This window comes from Salvia miltiorrhiza, chromosome 3 (assembly GCF_028751815.1).
Source record: "Salvia miltiorrhiza cultivar Shanhuang (shh) chromosome 3, IMPLAD_Smil_shh, whole genome shotgun sequence".
In the NCBI taxonomy this organism is placed as follows: Eukaryota; Viridiplantae; Streptophyta; class Magnoliopsida; order Lamiales; family Lamiaceae; genus Salvia; species Salvia miltiorrhiza.
This window is the reverse complement of record NC_080389.1, coordinates 15,576,204-15,595,551: the sequence shown is the minus strand read 5'-3', so window position 1 is coordinate 15,595,551 and position 19,348 is coordinate 15,576,204. Positions and strand designations below refer to the sequence as shown.

Below are 19,348 nucleotides of genomic sequence, written 5' to 3'. Positions count from 1 at the left end.
AAACAACTACAGTTATCACTAAGATCTCTATTTTTTTTCCCGGTAATTAACAATCGTGCTACGACAAAATTTAGATTTAAAATGTTTTATGTATTAAACATTCTATCGCGCTAAGCCAATACACTAAATATGAAGAACTCTATTTTTAGTGGGCCTATGAACCAACTAGACATTTTATACTTGAGAGATTCTCCCTCCGTTCCGTGAAACCTGAGCAATTTATTTTTGACACGAATTTTAAAAAATTAATATTTTATGTGTTAAAAATTATAGGTGAAAAAGTAAAAAGTTGAATGAAGGGAAAATCTTTTGTCATATAATAAAAGTGCTCGCGGGACAACTCGAAAAAGAATACTGATCAAGTTTCGCGGGACGGAGGGAGTAATAAATAACAATAAAAAATTATAAATATACTATTTTATCCCATAGTTTCAAATTAAAATAATAAATTTATACATAGCCTCCAAAAATATAAAGAAAGAAGATCAAGCACATTCCATTAATTTGTCAGTCATCGCTTTAGCAGGTGGTAGTTCTAAGAGCGTTGTTGCACTGCAAAGGTGGCGAGAGTAAAATAAGAAAACATATTTATAGAATGGAAGGTATATGTGTGTGTTTCTCGTCGGTCTTAATTTTTTAGTGCAAAGATGAGATGTGAAGTAGAGAAACAAGGAGTGCAAAGATGGTGAGAAAAATTACTAGTGTAATAGTTTTAGTGTGTGTTTTGGTGAAATGAGGGATATAAATAAAATTACCCTTAACTCTTTCTGTAGGTGCGCCTTTGAGTGTTAGGACTTGTTTGTAATACATGATAAGTGTAGTATAGGTATTTATAATACCCTAGTATATTGTATACTTCATAAATCATAGCACTTTATAAATTAATAGATTGTTATCTACTATTCATATCTTTGGAATCTGTATCACAACTTGTTATCTTCTATACATACCTTTGAATTCTGTATCACTTAGGAGGTGTGATAGCGTAACACTTTTATATACTCCCTTCGTCCATAAAAGAACTTCATAGGAGGGAGTGTCACAAGTTTTAAGAAAAAGGTTGTTGAGTGTATTGAGAGTAGAGAAAAAGTTGTTGAGTGTATTGAGATTAGTGAAAATGTGTTATAATTAAGGGTTAAGTATCAAATAAGCCCTTAACGTGGAAACCCTTATTACATTGTTGACCCTATGGCAAAGGGGGTATCAAATAAACCCCTATCGTAATTAATTTTGAACAATTAAGCCCCCCGACTTAACGGAGAGTTAACACCGTTAACTTTCTTTTATTTTTTTTATTTTTTTAACGAGCAAATCGTCGAACATCTGGTACGCGCGGCTGGATGGCTGGTGCACCGACATCACCACCGTCTTCCCCCTCGCCGCGAGGCCCCCCAGCGCCGCCATGAGGCGGTAGGACGTCGGCTCGTCGAGCCCCGACGTCGGCTCGTCGAGGACCAGCAGGCTGGGGTCCACCAGCATCTCGTGCGTGATGCTCACCCGCTTCCACTCCCCGCCGGAGACACCGCGCACGAAGCTGTTCCCAATGATTGTGTCCGCGCACCGCCCCAGCCCCAGCTGGGGGGCCTCGCGGCAAGGGGGAAGACGGTGGTGATGTTGGTGCACCAGCCGTCCAGCCGCGCCTACCAGATGTTCGACGATTTGCTCGTTAAAAAAATAAAATAAATAAAAAAAAGTTAACGATGTTAACTCTCCGTTAAGTTGGGGGGCTTAATTGTTCAAAATTAATTACGATAGGGGTTTATTTGATACCCCTTTGCCATAGGGTCGGCAATGTAATAAGGATTTCCATGTTAAGGGCTTATTTGATACTTAACCCTATAATTAATATTAGGAGTTGTGAAAAAGTGAAAAGTAAGTAATTATAAGTGGTGTGGTATAGTCCAAAAATAGGTAGAAAGTTTTTTTATGGACGTCCCAAAAAGAAAAGATTCGAAGTTCTTTCGTGGACGGAGGGAGTATATCTTACCAAACGTGATATTGATATCTAATAAATTAATAGATATCACATTCAATCACACATTATCCCATACCACAGAGCAAACGAACCCTTAATATAACGTCAATCATGTGAAGAAGGGGTTGATGAGAACTAAAATAAATATAGCCCAATAAAACTCAAATCAAAGGCCCAATTATCGGGTTGGGTTCATGGAGCCTCCGCTAAACGGGATAGCGGCCAAGATGTTGGCCCCAACAATGAATTTGATTGCGATGAGGGCAAATAGATTGCTTCTAGCGGAGACAAAAAAGCTTTGTGGTCAGCTGTAGGGTTGCCACCGGGCTAGGAACCGCCGGTTCTGGGATCGAACCGGCGGTTCCAGGCCGAAAAAATTGTGAACCGTAACCGGTCCGATCATTATATTGAAGGGCCGGTTTTCGGGCCCGAAATCGTCGGTTTCGGGCCGGGCCAAAAACCGGCGGTTTTCGGGCCGAAACCGGCAGTTTCCGGTTCTCTTCCTTTTTTTGTATTCTTTTTTATGAAATTAAATGATTTGTGTAGAAATTTTAAATTTTTTTACTTTACAAGTGTTGAAATTTTTTGAAATTACTCAACTTAAATAATATAATAACTTATAAATATAAGTTGTGCTATTGAAATTTTGAAATTACTCAATTTAAATAATTTTGAAATTAATCAACTTAAAATCTTAAATAATATAATACTCCCTCCGTCCCAGCTTTTAGTATGCAACTTTCCTTTTCTGGATGTCCCGCATTTTAGTATCCATTTCTATTTTTAGTAAAAGTAGGTGAGACCCTTACTCCACTTTTATTATTTTAACACTCACATAAAATGTGTGACATTTATTTCACTCACAACACACATAACCACTTTATTAAAATTCGTGCTACTCTCAAATGGATACTAAAAGTTGGGACGTAGGGAGTAACTTACAAGTGTTAAAAATATAATAACTTACAAGTGTTAAATAATTTATGAAATTAAATGACTTGTGTTGAATTGAAATATTGATTTTTTTTTACTTTACATGTGTTGAAATTTCTAATATTTTTTAGGGTAAATATCACTTTAAACCCCGAACTATTTCCGCACTATCAATTATACCCTGAACTATTGAAAATAGTTTTTTTAACCTTCAACTATTAAATTTGTATCACTTATACCCCGTGTCCATTTTCCGGCGCCGAAAAACTGACGTGGCTCGCCGGATCGCCAGAGTGTATTTTAATTTTTTTTTTATAATGATGTGGCATTTCAACCATTAAAATGATGTGGCATTTTCAGCCATTAAAATTTTTAAAAAAATACCCATTTACATTAAAATGATCGACGCCATCTATTTCCAAAGAAACATCACACAAACAGAAGATTAGAGGTGCAGCCATCATTTAAAAGGAGCAAGACGATGACCTAGGCATGCATAAAATCAGCAACTGTTATAGTAACTATTCAAAACTGTAATCTTTCGCATAGGCATTGTATCGAGCAGGTGGTGTGCTCAGCTTAAAAACCAAAAAAAATAAAATTAATACAAACTCCAACTCCACCTCCAATACGCAGAAACAAATTAAGAACAATCAAGAACACCATTTCATCACGATGCCGTCAATCGATTAAGTTTATATTCGACACAAGTTATTCTAAATCTGAGTGTCAATCTATTTAAGTGAATATCGGTGTCAATCGCTTCTCTTAGCACACTTTCAGATTCGAAGCCGTTAATCGATTACACATTCAAGCGAATATGGGTATCAATCGCTTATCTTTTTTCCGTTCTTTTTATCCATTGAGCTTCGTCTTGTTTAAAAAAAAATCATCGTCTTGCTCTTTTAAATGATGGCTGCACCTCTTATGTTCTGTTTGTGTGATGTTTCTTTGGAAATAGATGATGGCGTCGATCATTTTAATGTAAATGGGTATTTTTTTTAAAATTTTAATGGCTGAAAATGCCACATCATTTTAATGGTTGAAATGCCACATCATTCTAAAAAAAAAATTAAAATACACTCTGGCGATCCGGCGAGCCACGTCAGTTTTTCGGCGCCGGAAAATGGACACGGGGTATAAGTGATACAAACTTAATAGTTGAAGGTTAAAAAAATTATTTTCAATAGTTCAGGGTATAATTGATAGTGCGGAAATAGTTTGGGGTTTAAAGTGATATTTACCCTATTTTTTATTTCTTTTTCTGAAATTAAATGACTTGTGTTTAAATATTGAAATACAATAAAGGAAAAATAATTCTAACACATTGACAATCAAAATAATGCATAAAAATTGATATCTTTATTAAATTCTATCCACATACAAAAAAATATTTCAAGGATACAAATATATAATCTTAAAAAAATATTAAAATTAAATTATATCTTGGAACCGCCGGTTCCGGGCCAAACCGACGGGCTGGCCCGTCGGGCCGCGGTTCAAAAAATCTCGGCTCGAAACCGGCCCTAGGCTATAACCGATTTCGGTTGGCCCCCGGTTCCGGGCCGAACCGTCGAGCCCGATTAGCCCTTGGCACCACTAGTCGGCTGCCAATGATCTTGTTCTAACGTACCCCAATTCACTTTTGGGGTTAAATATGGTGACACATGACATACTATCATTGGTTTGTGATATATTTTTTATATTAAGATAAATATTTAATATCTTTATATATTATTGTAGTGGACAAATTTCGTATAGCCCACTTAAATAAATATTTGCGGCCCCAAATACCTAGCCCAATACGAGAACTGAATTAATCTCAATTAATTCGGCCCATACATTAAGTCATCAGGCCCGTCGATTCAAACCCTAGAAAGGGCAACGAGTTGGGAAGGAAGGCAAGAAGAGATGATGAACGTCAATTCCACGAATATCAGAACGACTAGGGTTTGAAGAGACGTGTCAGCAAAACCCTAGCCGTCAGGCTACCACAGTATAAATAAACATCAACTAGGTCAATAGACTCATCCATTCATTCGTACTCTCAGCTACTCCACTTACTCACGTTCTCAACTCTCTTCACTTGCTCGATCTCTCCGCCTCCACGCTCTCACGTTCTGGATTGAGGCTTGCTCTGACCAGTCTGACAGACCAGCCAGTCAGATCAGTCCGACTGACGAGATTCACCATCTCATCTTTACTCTACTGTTCAATTATCTTTACACATTATATAAATTTTTCCTATCAATTAATTCGAATTGTTTGATTGACTTGAGCGTCGGAGGCCCTTCCATCAACACCCCCACCGGTGCTCCAAGAAGGGCTCTAACGTGTTTGTGGTTTCAGGTTGCTAGTCTCGCTGACCCCGGACGTACCCGACGTCCTATTTCGTGATTGTTGGATCCATCCCCAACAATTATATTATTAAAAAATATTATTTTTTATTATAATAAATAGACACCAATATTATCATAGTTATACACATAACGTATTCTCTATCCTATTTTCTTCTTATAACACCTATTGTCATGTTTTGAGTTTTTATAAGTTTTGCTATAATTTTAATTTATTTTAATAAAAATATTATAACTATAACAGTATAATATTATGGTTGGGTGGTTGGTCATTAATAAACCATAAAAAATTAAATGTGATTGGTTTATGAGAAATATTGGTGATGTGGAATAAAGATATACTAATTAAATATTGAAGATGTTCGATAGTTGGGTGGTTGGTTTGGTCACTATTAGGGTCTTCTTGTTCCAATTGAGTCGTTTTTTGGGTTTGCTGCATTGGCATATAGAGTGTACACTCAGATATGGTAATGGATTTTGGATTCAGTTCAAATTCGTGAATCCAGATTCATTTTAATGGATTTGGACTTAAAATTGAATCGACGGATTTGAACATGATCTGGGCAACTGTTAAAAAATTTGGGTTCAAATTTTGATAAATTTTTGAAATTTAGATCCTGTCGATTCGACTGTGGATCTATTTAATATATGATTATACTCAATTCGTCCCATAAAAACATGTATAGTATGTGACGGCACAAATTTTACGAAATCCTGTAAAGTTTAATGTGAGTGGAGAAATGATTCTACATTGATTGTGATGTTTAGTGCTATAAATAAACTATGCATGTTTTTATGGGATGAAAGGAATATTATTTTTGTTTTTATATTTATTTTGATAACCTAAGCATAATATTGATATGATCATTGATTTTGTTCCTTCAAATGGTTATGCTATTGAATAAGTTTGCAGTTCTCACTATATTTCTTTCTTGACTTTGACTGTTTTGACTTTTGATGTATGTTACTGAACTTTAATGTGTTATATTGATTGATACTTAAATGATTATATTTTGACTTATGTTAGATGATTGTAATATTTGTATGGACTATGGTGTCAAAATTTATTTTTGAATGATAATTAAATTTATCCATCAAAATAAACGCACACTTAGTGAACACATGAAGTATAAATTATACACTAGAGGTGCCCTGGAACCGCCGGTTCCCGGTTCGAACCGAATCGGAACCGTCGGTTCTATGGTTCCGAAAACGGGACCAAAACCGAACCGGAAACATAGTGTCATGATTTCGGTTCGAACCGTGAACCGCCCCAAAAGATGGAACCATTTTTTTTATATTTTTATTTTATGTTTTAAAGTGATGGTTTGAAGTTTATAAAATGTACACAATATTGAACTATTTATTTAGGTTGTAAATGATTGAAATTTAGTATGAATTAGATGTGGGAATGAGAGTTGACCATTTTATTTAGAATGTAAAAGGTTGAAGTTTAGTATAAATTCGATGTGGAATAAGAATTTGAGATAGATAAAAGTAAATGAGTATAAAAGAAGCACATGAACTTATGATTTTTCAATGCACATGATTCCCACATCGAATTTTTACTAAACATCAACCATTCACAACCTAAATAAAATGGTCAATCCTCATTTCTCATTCTCACATCTAATCCTCAACCATTTATAACCTAAATAAATGGTTAAACATTATTTACATTTCATACAACACTTCAAAATATAGTAAATTTTTTTAAAAAATGATGGTTCGAGCCGGGAGCCGCCGGTTCTAGTGGTGGTTCCTGGTGGCTTGGCAGTTCCACGGTTTGGTTTTGGTTTTGGACTGAAAATCGTCGGTTTCGTAAACTTGGAATCGTAATCGAACCGGCCGAACACGGTTTTGATTCTGGTTTGGAACCGCCTAACACGGTTCTGGTTTCGGACTCGTCTCGAACGGTCTGGTTTCATGGTTCAGTTTCTGGTTCCAATTTGTTTGGCCACCTCTAATATACACTACTCCATTCGTCTCATTACAAATGTCCCACTTTTTATAAAGGGATGTCTCATTCCTTTTTTGACAATATATTCTCTCCATACCTAATATTTAAATAATTTTCATTAACCTATTTTATTTATTTTCTATACATTTTTTAATTTATGTGCTCAAAAGTAATGAGATATTTGTAATGGGATGGAGAGAGTATGAGTTATTAGCCGGTACACATACCACTTTTTAAATCTGATGATTTCAATTAGTTTAATATTATGAGACAAATTCCTCCAAATTAAAGTTGGCATGGATGTTGTAATTTCTCCCAAATTACATCAAAACACCAACGGTGATTCAACAACACATCACAAATCAAGTGCATATAGACAACAAACTTCACCATTCATGTTATCTTTACTTTGGAGGAATTTTAATCCCGTGATAAAATTCAAATAAATTAAAAATTCAGGTATTATATAACCAATCTTAAAAATAAAAGCCACGTTCAATTTTAAAAATAGTCAATAGTTCATGTATTTACAACTAATAATCCTATAATTGTAATTTTAACCAATTGGTTAGCTAGCGAGGAACAAGCAAAAAAGCATCATTATCGTTTCTCTTCTTCTAATTAGTATTTGAGATAAAAATAATTATTTGAAACTTAAAATGGACTGGATTCGATTAATAAAATTTACAGTACTGTTTATTTATTGTTAAAGTTGTGAAATATGATCCGTCATGAGATATAAAATTGAGATACCTTTGTCGGAAGTTTTGGAAAGTATTGATATTAAGCATATCTTCCTGGGGAGGTGTGACTATTTTAGTCCAAAAAAAGCATTAGAATAAATCTAAGTGAAACATTTATACTTCTGAGTTGTCGGTTGATCTAAAAGAAAGAGCTTCAATATCAACGCAGACAAGAGTGAAATAGCTAAAGGTTAGCTTAGACTGAGGGGGGGAAGTAATTGAAGTCACAATCAGAGATGGTGAAGAAAGTGGAGCACTGCCATTGGAGCTCATGGTGTAGGTCTCCTCAAAAAAACAATTACTTCCTTATCAAATTGGGTGCTTCAATTCTTCTAGTGGCTCTTGCATTTATGCTTATGTACAACAAATCCTCTGATTCTTCCCCAGTTTTAAATTCCCCTTTTCTCCAAAACACGATTACTGGTGATTCTGTGGGAAATACAGACGAAATTTCCAGCAAAGGTCAGATCTTTCTCTCTCCTCTTATTTCCTAATGTGAGTGAACGAGATTTGGTGAAAGTTCTTTCTTGGTTTGTAATTTGAATTCGCACTCCAGTATTGCTAACTGCATTGTTATTATTATTAGTAGCTTTAGTGGAAGTTAGAAGATTGCATTTTGCCCCACATCATGATTGTAGTACCTTTTGAAGGATGGATTTGACCAAAGGCTCATTCATCAACTAATGATACGTTTCCTTTTGCATTTTAGCTTTATGTGTTGTTCAAATAGTCATAGTTTAGTTCTGCTGGGAATGATTTACTTTTCATGATTGAGTATGTTTATCCTCATTAGTAGGATTTCTCCAATTCCACTCTTTCAATGGGATATGAATCAAGCAAAATTAGGTCAAATGATAGAAATTGTAAAGGGCATTGGGATATTGCAATGTTCCAATCCATCTTAGTAAACAATGGATTAACCTATACTATATTTATCTATCTAGACTAATCCTCAAAAGTAAAAGCTCCCTTAGTTTACCTTGATTTGGTATGCAGAGTCCATAGGCAGTGAAGAAAAGTGCAATCTTTTCATAGGGGAGTGGGTGTATCAAGCAGAACCTCTCTACACAAATAGTAGCTGCAGCTTCATTGAGGACCCCCAGAATTGTATGAAAAATGGGCGGCCCGACTCGGATTATCTTTACTGGAGGTGGAAACCCCAGGACTGTGAGTTGGGCCGGCTTGATCCTGGGAGGTTCCTGGAGTTGATGAGGAACAAAAGCTGGGCATTCATTGGTGATTCGATTTCAAGAAACCATGTCCATTCCATCCTTTGCGGACTCTCAATGGTAAAGTTTCGAATGCTCATGTTGATTTTCTGCCATATATGATCATGATTTTGCCTCATGCCTAACCTATGCTTAATGGTGAACATTGATATTTTAATGCTTTTTTGTATAGTTTGTGTTCTTTGGTTTTGGAATAGATTGCATTTGTAACATGCTTCTTGTGTTGGAAGATGTGAGTGATGGCTTGGATTCTTGATCTTTCGAGTCGCTCTATTGTGCTATTAAATGGAACCAAAAGTAGTTTCGAAGGATTAAAGGTCGAGTTGTTATCGTCTTCTTTGATTTTCTTCGTTAAGACAATATTGATCGCAGGAGTATCTGTTTGGGTGCTTAAAGCATGTCCCTAGTGATTTTTGTTTAATCATCTTCATATGGTATATGTTTTTTATGCCTGAAAAATGCAACTCAAAGTGTAGAGACTCAAAAGTGATATTCATGGGAAAATTTTCGATTTCTGAAATAGCATATCAGTTTTTTCTTGAATTTATTAAGCATGAAGAAATTCATGAGGCAGCAGATTGTCATTCTCAGCGGCAGAATTCCAATTGAAAATGTTTGCATTAGGCAAAAAGCAACTTAGAACATAGGCTTATTTTAGTATTGAATGCATTCTTCTGTAATCAAGAAACTAAAAGAATAGGATATTTGGTATCATGCTTTGCCAGGTTGAAAGCCCTATCGAAGTTTACCACGACGAGAGCTACAAATCTCGAAGATGGCTCTTCCCGTTGCACAACTTCACCTTATCAGCTGTCTGGGCTCCTTTCCTGACTTACGCCGCCACCTTTGAAGATAACAACGGCGTTTCCACATCCGATATCCAACTGCACCTTGATGTGCTAGACAAGAATTGGACCGAGCAGTACAAGAGCCATGACTACGTGATGCTATCCGTTGGAAAATGGTTCACAAAAACTGCAATCTACTACGAGAACAACACCGTGCTGGGCTGTTATAACTGCACCAACAGCGACCTCACCAAGCTGCGTTTCAACTTTGCATACCGCAGAGCCATGAGGACTGTCTTCGACTACATCATAGCATCAAATCACGAGGGCGTGACCTTTTACAGGACCTCCTCACCGGATCACTTTGAGGGGGGCGAGTGGTTCAGTGGCGGAACGTGTAAGAGGAAAGCACCGGTGAAGGAAGGGGGGTTCGAGCTAAACAAGCCGGACAAGCTCCTACGTGACGTGGAGGTGGAGGAATTGGAGAAGATGTTAGCAAAAGCATCGGAGAGGGGCATGAATATCAGGCTTTTTGACATGCATCTCATGTCGTTGTTGAGACCCGATGGGCACCCGGGACCCTACAGATTTTATCAGCCGTTTGGGCAAGACGCGAACGCGAAGGTGATAAACGACTGCCTGCATTGGTGCCTGCCTGGCCCTATTGATTCTTGGAATGATGTTTTGATGGAGATGATCTTAAATGGTTGAGAGAATTGGTGATTCTTGCAGTATTGATCAATGGTGGTGGATTGATGAGGAAAGTGGTAGGATGATTTTGGTGAGATTTGAAGAAGTTAGATTGTTTTACATTTGGAGTTGGAGGTGAAGAATCACTTTTTCTTGATTCTCAAAAACAAGGAGATTTGAAAAGCATTTACATTAGATGAGGGTTGGATTGATGGCTTTTTGTTTAGTAGGAATACAATATTAGTGTTGAACTTGTATGTTGTTTAAATGTCATTACATAAAATTGACATCTATTATGCTTTCATATATATAGCAAAAGTAAAAATATGTTATAAAATTTAGTGACATATTTTAACTGACATGTAAAAATTATTAATCTAATTTTGTGACATGTAAAAGTGTAATAAATATTTATAGGGGTAATTGTCTGTAAATCCATAACGTCTACACGGAATTGGTTTTTGCTCCTATTTAAAAATATCTGTATCTAAATACATAACCTTTCATTTTTGTCTCGTTTTTGTTCGGTGATCGGTTTTCTCTTACGCCGGCACCGGAAGTGACACGGTGGCAGCCGAAAATGACACCCTAGACATATTTTTGACATGTGAAAAAAAAAATTAAAAAAAAAAATCCACATCATCATCTTTCCCAACCTCCCCCACCCCCAAACCCTAATTCCCCTCCCGCCGCCGCCGCCACCGCCCCTTCCCCCACCCTCCGCCGCCACCGCCTCCCCCATCCGTACAGAACAGGAAGAGGGGCGGCGAAATTCACACAGAACATTCAAGCAGAAGGCTTCCACACAAACCTCACAACAATGGCTTCCTCAACTACGCCGCCACCTCTGTCGCCACGACACACTAGAGAAGAGAAACAGCGGCGACATCTGGAGAGCTTCTCGCACGCGGAACATCTGGAGAGTTCGATCTCGGCGATGCGAGTTTTTTTTCTTTTTAATTTTTTTTTCACATGTCAAAAATATGTCTAGGCCCTCTAGGGTGTCATTTCCGGCTGCCACGGTGTCAATTTCGACTATCACCGTGTCATTTCTGGTGCCGACATAAGAAAAAATCGGTCACCGGATAAATTCGAGACAAAAACGAAAGGTTATGCATTTAAAGGCAGATTTTTTAAAATAGGAACAAAAATCAATTCCGCGTAAACGTTATGGATTTACAGGTAATTACATCTACTTTATATGTGAAAACATAGCTTTTCCTAGATTTTTCATCTAGAGAAGAAAAAAGTAATTACAATTCACAATAGTATAAAAAGAAAAAAACTAAAGACAAAATTGTGTCCCAAATTAAGAGAGAGATCGTGACACTTAAATATTTGAAAAAAATAAAAATAAAATCGAAAAACAAATAACATAAATTTCAAAAAAAAATTATTTAAAAAAAATTGTTTTCGGAACAGTAAAAAAAATAATATATGAAAAAATAATTACTCTAGGATTATGTTTACAACAATCCATAAATTCGTCGAAAAAAATTAATAAAATTTCGGAAATGAGTAAATAAATAACAATTCGAAAAAATTCATAAAATTTTCAGAATTTTTTTTTTAAAAATGGGAAAAAATAGGGAAAAAACGAAAATACAAAATAAATAGGATAAGATTAAAAATAGTTGAGGAATTTAAGGAAAGGATATTTTAAAAGAAAAATAAAAAAAAAATCGAAAAAAAAATAAAAAACAATTCAAAAATAAAAATTGGCAAAAAAAATGAATAAAATTGGAAATAAACGAAAATACAAAATATAGGATAAAATTAAAAGTAGTTGAAGAATTTAAGGAAAGGTTATTTTAGTAAATCCACAAATTAGCAAAAAATCGGTCCAATCAAACTAATTCTAAAAATCAGTTTTTAGCCTAGGTGTCTAGACACCTAGGTGGCTAAAACTCACTTCTCTGTAAACATTTAAACTAACTCGCATTGAGTAATGAGATTCGTGTAATAAATTGAGTGAAGCTTTCCATATATAATAATGAAATCTTTTCAGGCGTCGGTCGATGCAACCAACAACTACAAGAAATACAACTGTGTATATATTATATAGAAGAAGAAAAAAAAAACAGAGAGATGGTGAGAAAAAAGAATCTTTGAAAACCAATAACTGATCTGGCAGATACAGTTGTTGAGCTTATGTTATACAAATGGTGAAGAAATTGAAGCATCAATGGTGGAGCTCTCCTCCAAGGCTCCAAACAACAATTACTCCTTCCTTATCAAATTGGGTGTTTCAGTTCTTCTAGTGGCTCTTGCATTTATGCTTATCTACAACAAATCCTCCGATTCTTTTGCACTTTCAGCCTCCCCTTTTCTTCAAAACACCATTTCTCAACAAAATACACATCACATTCCTACCAAAGGTCAGATCTTTCTCTTTTTATTTCCTCAAAGCTTTTCTCCCTGATGCTTTTTGTATCTATAGATGAATGGGATGTCTAAATGTGGGTTGTTTGTTTATGGTTTATTATTTTGGAATTTGCTCTTCATTGTTGCAAAGTCAACTGCATTGTCAAAAGGGAGAGTTTTGGATGGTTTATAGTAGGGATAATAGACTTCAATTGACCAAATTCTAGTTTTGCACGTCAACTTCGTTAAACTGGGCTGGAATACACTTTGTTAGCAAAATCACAAGAATTTAAAAGTTCAATAATTATCTGGCAGATTTTTAAGTTAGTGTAGAATTTGGTCAAATTAAATTCAATTATTTATGGGCTATTATCCCTTTATTAACATTGTTTGTTGTTAAGTAATTGTATTTGTTGCCAAAGGCTCATTTGATCACTTGTATGTGGTAGGCTACCATGACACTATCTTGCTGTATTGATATTATAAAAGTTGTTTTGTATCTTAATTTTTTGTATTGGAAATGAGAAATTCAGAGTATGGCACAGACAGTGAAGAAAAGTGCAATCTTTTTACTGGGGAGTGGGTTGCTTATAAGGCAGAGCCTCTGTACACAAATAGGAGTTGCAGCTTCATTGCAGAACACCAGAATTGTATGAAGAATGGGCGGCCCGACACGAATTATCTTTACTGGAGGGAATCCCCGGGGTTGTGAGCTGCCTCGGCTTGACCCCGGGAGGTTCCTGCAGTTGATGAGGAACAAAAGCTGGGCCTTCATTGGTGATTCCATATCAAGAAACCATGTCCAGTCTTTCCTATGCGTGCTCTCCAAGGTATATAGGTTTCAAACGCTAGCTGTTGCTTTGGTGTTTCTAAGCAAATATTGAAGTTTTTGATTGTGTATTTTGTGATCTTATTTTGGTATTCAGAATTACATTGTAGCAGCAGGGCTCTGTTAGGCTGTCTTCTAATGAGTGGAGTATGAGCTAGTATTATTATTTTGCAAAATGTTAAATGGTAGCTTAAGTTCAAGATTTTGAATCTATCAAGTTGTGGTGTTGAATGGAACAAAAGTAGTTTAAAAAAGTTCTTGTCTTTTTAAATGCTAAGAAATTCCTTAATATTTACTGACTATAAAAAGGTTAAAGTTTGAGCTTATGTTGTTGATTACCCATGTCCATCCTTGCCATTGCTATCTTCTTCATAAATATGAGATGAAGCTTATTTTAGTGATTGAAAATGTTCCCTTGAGGCAAAAAGCAACCAAGAAAGTAGGCTTATGTTAGTGACATCAAATGTTTTCTCCTGTCACAAAGCAACTAAAGATAACAGTTGATGTTGTGCTTTTCCAGGTCGAAGAGGCTATCGAAGTTTACCATGACAAAAGCTACAAATCTCGAAGATGGCTCTTCCCGTTGCACAACCTCACCGTCTCGGTTATCTGGTCCCCGTTTCTGGTTCAAGCTGCCGTCTTCAAAGACAACAACGGTTTTTCTACATCTGATGATGATGTTGAACTGCATCTTGATACACTCGATAAGATTTGGACTCAGCCGTACAAGAGCTTGGATTATATGATACTTTCAGGTGGCAAGTGGTTCCTAAGAAATGCAATCTACTACGAGAACAACACCGTGTTGGGCTGCCACGGCTGCTCCAAGAGGAACTTCACCGAGCTAGGGTTCGACTTTGCATACCGCAGAGTGGTGAGGACTGTACTCAACTACATCATAGCATCAAATCACAAGGGCATGATCTTTTACAGGACCTCCACTCCGGATCACTTCGAGGGGGGCCAATGGTACGAGGGTGGAACATGTAAAAGAGAAGCACCGGTGCAAGAAGGCGAAGTTGAGCTAACTGAGCTGGACAAGATTCTCCATGACATAGAGGTGGAGGAATTTGAGAAGCTATCAGGAAAAGTATCTGAAAGTGGGGTGAATCTAAGGCTCTTCGACGTGAATCCTATGTCATTGTTAAGACCCGATGGACATCCGGGCCCCTACCGATTCTATCAACCCTTTGCCAAAGACAAGGAGGCGAAGATCATCAGTGACTGCCTGCATTGGTGCCTGCCTGGCCCGATAGATTCTTGGAACGACGTCTTGATGGAAATGGTCGTAAGTTGAGGGAAATCTGCATATGCTGAATCTTGAATTCTATATTGTGAAGGTCATGATAATGAACTCTGATTCATCAGTTGATTTAAATTGGGAGATGAAGTAGTTCTGGCTTTTACATTTATAGTTGGGGGTTATAGGATCACTTTTTCTTGAATCACAAGTTGATATGTTGGAGGAGGAATAGTTTCAAAATATATTCTAACTAATTTTGAAATTTATGGTCTAATTTTGGTCTAATTTTGAGATTTATTCAGCTCTACTAATTTATGAAATGTTTCCATCTTTGATCCTTATTAGATTTTAACAAGTGAAGTATGAGATGAGCATGCATTTTCTCATGGATCTTGATATCTCTGTAGCCTAACATTACAACATAATATAGCTAATTAACTTAGATTTCAAAAGTGTCGAGGTGGTCTAGTTCAAGTAGCAGAGTTGGATATATGATCAAGTTTGTACTAGTTCAATTATTGTGCGTGTTACTCGTAATTATTTCATGATATGATATGTTTTTTTTTATTAAAAATAAGACAATAACTTTCTCCAAAAGCGGTAAAAACTTTCTTTAAGAGAAAATTTGAGGTTTCAAAAGCACCCAAAGATGCTAGAATTTTCCACTCAAAAAAAAAAAGATGCTAGAATTTTCCCCATAGGAATATTGGGATTTTATTCTTACATTGGTGGTCGATTTTGGAGAAAATCGTCGGGTTTGATTTTCACAAACCTGAAAATATGAACCAGGTATAATGACTTTATATGAATTTCCCCCATATGAAAAAAAAAATGATTTTCTAATTTTTATTAGTTCAAAATTCAACTCATCAAATCGATTTCAGTCTGAATTTTCCCATATGATAACAAAAATTATTTTTTAATTAGTTGAAATTTTGAAATTATCAAATCGATTTCAATCAAATCAAAGGCAGAGTCATTTTAGTTACCCATAGTCATAATTGAGAAGGCGGTGTATTTCATTTACGGTAAAACAATTATAGATGGCATATTCCAACGGTAAATCGTGAAGCGAGTTCTTTTCAAAATAAAATAATTCAAATTTTGAAATTCCTGACCGTTAGACATCCCTCCCTTTAAATCACTCACATTTCTTGATTCGTTTTTCACAACTTCTCTCACAACTATTCACCATTCTCTCTCTATCACTCTCTCTCCAACTTTTCCAATGGCTGCCGTAGCAGAAAACCCTACAATCGCCGACCCAGCGCCCGCGAAGAGAGGGAGAACAAAAAAAGCGCTGAAGCCGAAAACTGTCACGTCAAGTGAGGTCAACATCGCCGCCGGGGAGATTCCGGAGCCATCTCCTGTCGCCGCTCCGCCGCCGGAAAACTCCGCCGGAAAAGAGAACCACGAGAGCCTGTCTCGGAAAAAAACGAAGAAAGGGGCGGCGAAGGGGAAGCAACCGGCGTCCGACGCGTCTTCCTTCGAGAAACAGCTGCAGGAAATGCAGGAGCAACTCGAGAAGTTGAAGATCGAGAAGGAGCAGACCGAGGAAATGTTGAAGGCCAAGGAGGAACAACTCGAGACTCGTGATCGCGAGCAAGAGAAACTCAAAATCGAATTGAAGAAATTGCAGAAGATCAAGGAGTTCAAACCCACTGTGGTTAGCCCTATTTCAATTTGTTTTTACAATTGTTCAATTTCACAATTGCATTTCTAACCAAAATTGGGGGTTTCTACAGACATTCCCGCTAGGGCTCGGAATCAAAGATTTAGAGCAAGAGAAGAAGGAGAAGAAGAAGGGAGGGACGAAGAAGCCATCTCCTCCTTACGTGCTGTGGTGCAAAGACCAGTGGAATGAGGTACATATAGTGTATAGGGTTTAGGGTTGAAGGTTTATGTTAGATTATCGCCATTTCATATCTCTTGATTGAATAACGAAACTGATTAGACTCTGCTTGTGTTGTTAATAGGTGAAGAAATCTAATCCAGATACCGATTTCAAGGAGATGGCGAACCTGTTGGGGGCAAAATGGAAATCCATCACCGTGGAAGAGAAGAAGCCTTATGAAGAGAGGTACCAAGCAGAGAAGGAAGCCTATTTGAAGATTGCAGGAAACGAGAAGCGCGAGCTCGAGGCGATGAAGCTTCTTGAAGACGAGCAGAAGCAGAAGACTGCAATCGAGTTGCTCGAACAGTACCTTCAGTTTAAGCAGGAGGCAGAGAAGGAAAACAACAAGAAAACAAAGTAAGAAAACTCCACTCAATTTTTCAGCCATGTTGAGTAGGTTTTGCTCGGTTCAATTCCTGATGTTTTTTATTGCGCTGTGTTGGTTGTGACAGGAAGGAGAAAGACCCTTTGAAGCCGAAGCAGCCGATGTCGGCCTACTTCATCTTCTCCAATGAGCGCAGAGCTGCTCTGCTTGCAGAAAACAAGAATGTCTTGGAGGTAAAACGAACAATGATTTTGAAATCTTAGTCTTCTTGATTGAGAATGGGGCTGATTTGGAATATCGATTGTGAATTGAAGGTTGCAAAGATCACAGGTGAGGAGTGGAAGAAGATGACAGATGAACAAAAAAACCCCTATGAAGAGGTCAGTTTTTGGTGGCTGAAATTTGTGTTTATTTGTAAGATGAATATGGTTTCTTGATTGTGTTTCTGCTTGATGATTTCCCAGATAGCATTGAAAAACAAAGAACAATATATGCAAGAGATGGAATTGTACAAGCAGAGGAAGGAAGAAGAAGCTGCTAACCTCAAGAAAGATGGGGAAGAGTTCATGAAACTCCAGAAGCAAGAAGCTATGCAACTGCTTAAAAAGAAAGAGAAAACTGAAACTCTAATCAAGGTATTGCATTGCTCCTCTCTGATCACATTCACTTCAAATGTATTCTGGGATTATTAAGTATCATTGATTCGTGCAATCGCGGTGCAGAAAAACAAAGAGAATCGCCAGAAGAAGAAGAATGAAGAGAAGATTGTTGATCCGAACAAACCAAAGCGGCCTGCCTCGTCTTTCCTTCTCTTCAGCAAGGAGACGAGGAAGAGTTTGGTGGAAGAGCGCCCCGGTGTCAACAACTCTACGATCACTGCACTCATTTCGCTCAAGTGGAAGGTATTAATTATATTATAGATTCTTGGTTGCAGTTGAAGAAGAGTTTTTGAATAAGGTTGCAATAACATTTTTGAGTCTTGTTTTGTGCAGGAAATAAGTGAGGAAGAGAAGCAGGTTTGGAATGAGAAAGCTGCGGAAGCAATGGAGGCGTATAAGAAAGAACTGGAAACATACAACAAGAATTTGGCAGCAGCAGAAGAGGCCCAAAAACAAGGATGATTAAAAAAGTGGATGTTTAGGGATGGATGATGTTCAACTTGGATTATGTTGAACTTGCAACTTTGATATTTTTGTAGGAATTCTATTCTGACATTTTTGTTTTGGAATGATTCGTATTGCAAATGTTGTTATCGCGCATTCTCTTATCAATTGTTGTGTTTGGATGCTTTTATTAGGGTTAATTGCAATAAAAAAACATCAACTTAGGGTTAATTCGTCCGAAAATCTTCTTTATAATAGCAATCTCACCATTTCAAAATTTACCATATATAATCTTCATCATTTATTAATTAATTAACTATTTACATTCTATATGATTCTTTAATCATAATAAATATAATTAATAATAAATGTATATATATAATAATCTAAATTAGATTTACATATAATCTAAATTAATAAACTTTATTATTTATTTTTTTTAGATAAAAATTAGATTTACATGTCTGATAAGAAAAAAAATTATAATCTATATACGATAAATGATTTTAATTGAATGTCAACGATGCATATGTTGCAATATATTCATGTATATGTTGCAATATATTCATATATTATATGAATATATATACATATATATATATAATATTGAATTTTTAATAAAATTAATTTTAAATTAAGTTTGAATTGGGACATGCACGTTATAAAACGGGTCCGGTCATTGATTTACATGTTTGCATAATAAGGCACAAATTCTATAAACTGATTACTTTAAAACAAAATCTTATTTTACGTCTATCAAATAATTAAAATTTTATTTTTATTTTTTATAAAATAAATCCGTACATTTTATTTATATATGGAAGAAAAATATATTTTTCATTTCTACAAGCTTTATTTGTTTCTGCTTTATTTGTTTCTACATCCATTAATAATAATAATAATAATAATAATAAT

At 36.2% G+C, this 19,348-nt stretch overlaps 2 protein-coding genes and 1 pseudogene across 2 annotated transcripts; all 3 read left to right on the top strand.

Moving 5' to 3' along the window:
• The first annotated feature begins 8,092 nt into the window (after positions 1–8,092).
• LOC131017830 (protein trichome birefringence-like 24) lies at positions 8,093–10,979 on the top strand. Its single transcript, XM_057946567.1, has 3 exons — positions 8,093–8,430; positions 8,965–9,257; positions 9,923–10,979. The coding sequence occupies exons 1-3, from the start codon at positions 8,205–8,207 to the stop codon at positions 10,694–10,696; spliced, it is 1,293 nt and encodes a 430-aa protein (XP_057802550.1). The 5' UTR covers positions 8,093–8,204; the 3' UTR covers positions 10,697–10,979.
• A 1,731-nt stretch (positions 10,980–12,710) lies between these two features.
• Positions 12,711–15,396, top strand: LOC131017829 (protein trichome birefringence-like 24; annotated as a pseudogene).
• An 880-nt stretch (positions 15,397–16,276) lies between these two features.
• LOC131017828 (high mobility group B protein 13-like) lies at positions 16,277–18,619 on the top strand. Its single transcript, XM_057946566.1, has 8 exons — positions 16,277–16,777; positions 16,857–16,976; positions 17,088–17,362; positions 17,458–17,563; positions 17,645–17,710; positions 17,795–17,965; positions 18,053–18,232; positions 18,323–18,619. Exons 1-8 carry the CDS (start codon positions 16,340–16,342, stop codon positions 18,449–18,451), a joined length of 1,485 nt encoding a protein of 494 aa, XP_057802549.1. The 5' UTR covers positions 16,277–16,339; the 3' UTR covers positions 18,452–18,619.
• Positions 18,620–19,348: the final 729 nt, after the last annotated feature.